The sequence below is a fragment of the Mytilus galloprovincialis genome, chromosome 5 (genome assembly GCF_965363235.1).
Source record: "Mytilus galloprovincialis chromosome 5, xbMytGall1.hap1.1, whole genome shotgun sequence".
In the NCBI taxonomy this organism is placed as follows: domain Eukaryota; kingdom Metazoa; phylum Mollusca; class Bivalvia; order Mytilida; family Mytilidae; genus Mytilus; species Mytilus galloprovincialis.
The window spans coordinates 29604312-29610311 of record NC_134842.1 but is presented as its reverse complement, the minus strand read 5'-3'; the positions used below and the strand labels follow the sequence as shown (position 1 = coordinate 29610311).

The following is a 6000-nucleotide window of genomic DNA, read 5'->3' as shown; positions in this document are numbered from 1 at the left end:
CGAATGAAATACTAATATGTCATAAAGAGTAATAGTTTTAAGAATAGAAGGGAGAAGTGTGATCTTGTCACAAACATTGTTTGACAGGCTGAATCCCATTGATTTAAATTTCATACTGACTTCTTCAAATAATAAAATACCACTAGAAACCTATTCTACAAATTTATAAAAGCATATGTCCCACGGCTCTAGTGTTAGATGAAAATAATGAACGGACATCTATATGTCAGAAATCAAGTCAGACAAACATCAATAATACAGAATATTTCTTGTTTGTTATGTATCGGTCGGTCAGCATCTCGTATGGTCATTTGTAACACATACAACATAACAGATTTCAGCTAATTGATTTCCATTACATTACTAAATAGTCCATTTTCCAACAAACACGAGGGAATTCTAGGAACTATCAACCTGATTTATGTTAATTAAAACCGTTTCCGTTTTATTTAATACAATAATTTCAATAAGGCTGTAGTATTATGAGTACCGTGTTTAAATAAAACAAAAATACCATGAAATTGAAAACTTATTGATGTAGAGAGCAGCGATGAACAAACTTGACAAGCAATACAATCAATCTGACAGAGGATTCTACACATAATGACTCAATTACATCTAGTGGTGTTCACTGTATGTCTGGTAAGTTATTTTTTGTTTTGTCATAATTTTAGAAATATTTTTTGCTTTCTGTAAAAATTATTTTTTTAATCTAAAACTAGAAAACTTTTTAAATATCGTTGCATCGCTTATTTACCTTTACATACCCTGAAAAGGGACAATACATGTACAATGCTTTGTTCAGTTGTAATAATAGTTGGTCTTTTCAAAAATTACCCTACCGACGTAATTATACTTTTCTGCAACCATTCCCATTTAGTTTAAACAAAAAATGAGGCGTTTTAGATGCTTTACGGTTTTTAGGTAAAATTATGGGCTGTAAAAATATAAGATTCATCATAAATTGAAGGACGACGGACACACATTTGACCAAATTGAAAAATTGAAAATAATTTTCGATCCAAATATGGCATTACAGTCATATAAAACGATTAGCGTTTTCGCAATACAGATTCACTTAAAAATGTGGTAAACTAATTGAATGTTCGTGTGTCTTACTGTCTGTCCAACATCTCTGTCTGTCATTTTGTTCATGACAATTTGAAATACGACAACTCGTATTGAGTGCTAGCTGCGGACCGTAGATTTTATGGATCTTATGATATATTTTTACAGTTTGAAGATCATAGATTCCTAACATTCATATCCCATTCAACCTGGACTATTATAACGGACCTATTATTTATATATTTTATCCAGATTGCCGCTTCCATTTTTACGATGTTTCTCTCTAGTTGTATTTGAAGAAAATTGTCTTCGTGTTTGTGTTTCTTTCTTTCTTTTAATTTCTCTTTTTCTTGACTTCAACTTAGATTTGTGCTTGACCCTTTTGAACTGGTTAGGCTGTAATGAGCTCTGACGTGCACGTTCAAAAAGTATAAGAAACCATATCCTGTCATTTGTTACTTGGCTATAACTTACTTCTTCCTTTCTGGATAAAAAAATGAATTAACAAATCGAAATATCCGTCATATTGTTTTCATGTAAAACTAAAAACCCCGGATTTCAAACGCAATCAAAGATTCAGAGCTCTAAGTGATTTTTTACCGACATATTCAAACTTTACTTTATTTAAAAATATTTTCAATAAATTTCTACAAATCATGTATGCATACTTGAATTTTCGCAACCCCACACCCTGTTTTTTTCGGCTCAAACGTGCACCATTTTCTTCCTAAAATCACACATCTTTTACATAAAGGCAACAGTAGTATACCGCGCGCTGTTCGAAATTCATAAATCGATAGAGAAAAACAAATCCGGGCTACAAACTAAAACTGAGGGAAACGTATTAAATATGAGAGAACTACGACACAACAGAAACACAACACTAAACTGTAACACACACAGAAACGAACTAAAATGTAACAATTGCCATTTTCCTGACTTGGTACAGGGCATTTTAAAATACTCTATTGTTTCAGGGAGTATTATAATATCTACCTCTCTCTATATGTAAATGGTGAGCAGATATCCTACATCTTGTAAGACTTCGTTCTGATCTGTTACAGTATTTAAGCATTGCTTTAATCATGTTTAAATAGAATGGCAGTCTCCTAACTCATTTAACACTGCAAAGTTAGTACTTTTTATAGCTAAATATACAGAATTTGGTATGAGGTTTTTTTAGCAGAGTAAATATTGTCAAATACAAAAACTATTCCATTTATAACTTTGGGTTAAAGGCACCCTATATCTTAGATGGCTTGAAGGTATGATTAAAAACATGAATGCTTGTTTTGAATGAAGGATGCAATGATAGATATTACATGTAATCAAATCACTACAAACCAGTAAAAGTATGAAATGGCCCATATCTTTACTCAACTGTACAAATTTATACTCGACTCGACCAGTCTGAATTGACCTGAATTTTACTTGATGTCCCTCGACCCCAATCTTAACTATACGGTCCGAGACCACAATTGTCGTCCCTTGATTTTTGTGATTTTCGTTGCTTCGAATATAGTCCCTAGTGTTAACAGAGCGTTACTTGCTATTAATTTTTATACCCCTTCCAAATTTATTTCTCCGTGTTTAATACCAAAAATTGAAGGTGGTGAAAAATGTGGGTCCCGAATTTTTAAGGAAAGTAGTGATTTGGTCCAGCTGAAAAAGGTTAAAAATTAGCAGTTCGGAAGCGGTCAAAAGATTTCAAGACGCCCTAAACATAAAATTGTCCATATTTTGAGTTAGAGCCGATGAAGTTTTCTATAATTTTGATATCATTTGTCCCAAAAGTAGTACAACACACTGTTAAAATTTCATTTAGAAAGCGCAGGCGGGATTTTTTTTAATTTTCATTTATGTTCTAAAAGAAATGCACTACGAAATAATTGTAGTCCCGGACCATACGCTACTATACTGATATGTACTTGATCCTTATCTTTGCTATTGAAAATAGTCTGAACTATTACTCGACCAGTCTGAAACAGTCTTAACGCATTGTCGACCAATACTTGACCAGTTCTCGACCTATTTTTGTCAGTCTGAACCATACTCGGTCAAAGGTCTGAACAATACTCGACCAGTCAGAATCATTCTTAACCAAATGACCGCTATTTTTTTTTTTTTTATTATTTTTTTTTTTTTTAATTCTGACTGTTAGAATAACTTACAATTGACATGACAAAAGCCACAATAAAACAGATGTTTTACAACACTCGTAAATTTCAGTTTAACCGATCATACCGTATTCTGTTGTCATAAAATTAGTTTGTCATATCTAAAGCTAAGGTAAATGCTTCGATTACATACACTTTTTACAAGTGTTAACACTAATCATAAAACCAAATTGCAATGAAAACACGATTATTTTATTTTACTGCGGAAAGTATCGAAAAAAAACATCTAAATGGCGATAGATTGAATAGTTATAAAATAAAAACGCAAAGGTAGATTTTTAATAAGGGGAACAAACAAGCTAACAGAATTATCATAATTGCCGGTAATCGTCAGAAAATAAAGTTACCATTTATTTATTCAGACGAAGAAAAATATATAACTGTGTTAGTTGCATAAAGAAAAGGTGTGGATTTCCTTTGCATTTTGTAATAATTTATAGGCTTTAAGGTATTGTGTCACACACAAAAGAGGTTAATACCTTATAACTCCTTAACCATGAATATGAATGTTTTAATCTGCAGACAATTCTAACTTGTGAAACTTTATAAGGTGTCGAAATATTGCTTTTTCAAATTGTTAATTTAACGTCAACACAGCGCTTTTTACGGTTTTGAAAACATTGTAATTCTAAAGAGAAATCTTGGTCAATATACGAGTTTGGATTCAAGTTAAAAGAACACTGCATTCGTTATACATCTATAATTATGTAAATAATTGTACAGAATATATTCTCATAAAAAAGGGAAAGGGTCGATAGAGAAAACGGTAAAGAAAATAGTAAATTTAGGTTAAAAGTACTAGTAGATATTTTACCTTTATAATTTACTTATATTTTCATTCTATATTTTACTGAAATATTCGTTACTTCCATTTAAAAAAAGTCTTACAACTTAAATGATTGAATATTTACCTCGAAGTAAAACACAAAAAATAAATCAAAAGTCGTATCGGGTTTGTAGTCATTGTGATTCAGATCAAAAGCTAAAATCCAAAGAAAATTTAACCCGATCGCGATCCATAGACAAATTAAAGAAAATATGATTCCATTGAGTTAAGCAACCTGTTTCAATAATATACGCTGTTAGGGTTCTCGCTAAGGATTTTTGAAGGCGAGTCCAAGGATTGGTCATTTTTGGCCATGGTGAGTCCAATAGAAAGAAGAAGATTTTTTATTGCAATATAATTTATAATTTTAGTCTCCCAGACCTTATAGAGCAATGCAATGGCATTGAATTCAGATTACTTTAATACTTTTGCTATAAAATGATGATATGTGCGTTCAGTTTATAAAAATATTTCAATCTTGATGCATCTTTGGACTCCCCAGTTTTGAAAATGGTCAGTCAAGACAGATTTTCATGAGTCCAGATCTCATGGACTCGCCTGAGTGAGAACCCTGGGCTTTTTAAGCTACCATTCTGGAAGTTAAATGCGTTTTGTTGTTATATTAAAGTGTATACATCATAGCATAACCATAATCTATTGCTATAAGTGACGCGGATGAAAATGTTTAACAGATATGCTTACCTCTGGAAGACTACTTCCTATAATCGAGTTGATAGAACGTGCCACTGGAAAAAAGGGGCGAAAGATACCAGAGGGACAGTCAAACTCATAAATCGACAATAAACTGACAACGCCATGGCAAAAAATGAAAGGACAAGTCACTTTTTCCAGAAAATATGTGATAAGGTGAGGGGGAAATATCAGAAATATGTTACAGTGGAGATCACTTCTAACCTCTCATTAGAACTGTCAGAATATTCTGTCATAGAACTGTTCTAACCTGTCCTAGAACAGTTCTACCTAGAACTGTTCTAAGTAGAACTGTCAGAATCAGTTCTAGGTAGAACTGACTAAATCAGTTCTAGGTAGAACTGTCAGGATCAGTTCTAGGGTAGAACTGTCTAAATCAGTAGAACTGTCCAAATCAGTTCTAACCGTAGAACTGTCAGCAGAACTGACTAAATCAGTCAGGACTGTAGAACAGTTCTAAATGACGTCACTGCAGTAAGGACACTTTAGAATTTAGAAGAAATAAATCACTTCCAATTACTTTGCTATATAATAGCAGATTTTCTCTATTTTTTACTGATCAAACGTTCCATGTACAAATATCGAAGTGAATAGAAGGTTATCCAACTCATCGGAGAAATATTTTTATAAGATTGCATACGGAAACATCATTGTTTACGTTTGTTCGTTCCCCGTTTTTAACAGTCTCTTCCTAAATATAACTCTACATTTAATTCATGGAATTTTAATCGTAATTTACCTTGTTTGCCTTGGATTTACATTCATTTAAGATTCTGTTTTGACAAATGTTCAAACGGAAATTGTACAGTGGATGAATTATGGGATATTAATGAAAAAAGTGTTGTATAACTTAAAAAAAACTATATACATTTGCACCATCTCGTCAATTTAGCCAGACTTATCCATAACGATTATAAATTATATCTGGGAGTCTGGAACTCAGAAAAATATACTCGATCTGAACATGAATGAAACATTTGCCCCTGGACGTTCGCATCGGCTACAAACAAAGTCATGCATTTTTCTTTGCCTTCTTCAAATTATATTAACAGTAAATTATTCCAAGAAGAGAACTTCCCATACATGTACTTTTTATTTTTAAAATAAAGTATATGAATCAGTCATGTGAGTGTTGGATGATGTCGTTAAATAGTTTTGTTTTAAACAAAACCATCACAAACTACTGACTTAAACATGTTAAAACGTCACTTTAGTGAC

General features: G+C 32.2%; 1 protein-coding gene across 1 annotated transcript in view; it reads left to right on the top strand.

The window, feature by feature from the left end:
• Positions 1-435: 435 nt before the first annotated feature.
• The window catches only part of LOC143075571 (matrilin-1-like), a 30407-nt gene continuing 24842 nt past the window's right edge, over positions 436-6000 (top strand). Inside the window, exon 1 of the mRNA XM_076251040.1 lies at positions 436-642. Within this exon, the coding sequence (XP_076107155.1) occupies positions 604-642 (39 nt within the window). The 5' untranslated portion in view covers positions 436-603. The remainder of the gene's footprint in view (positions 643-6000) is intronic.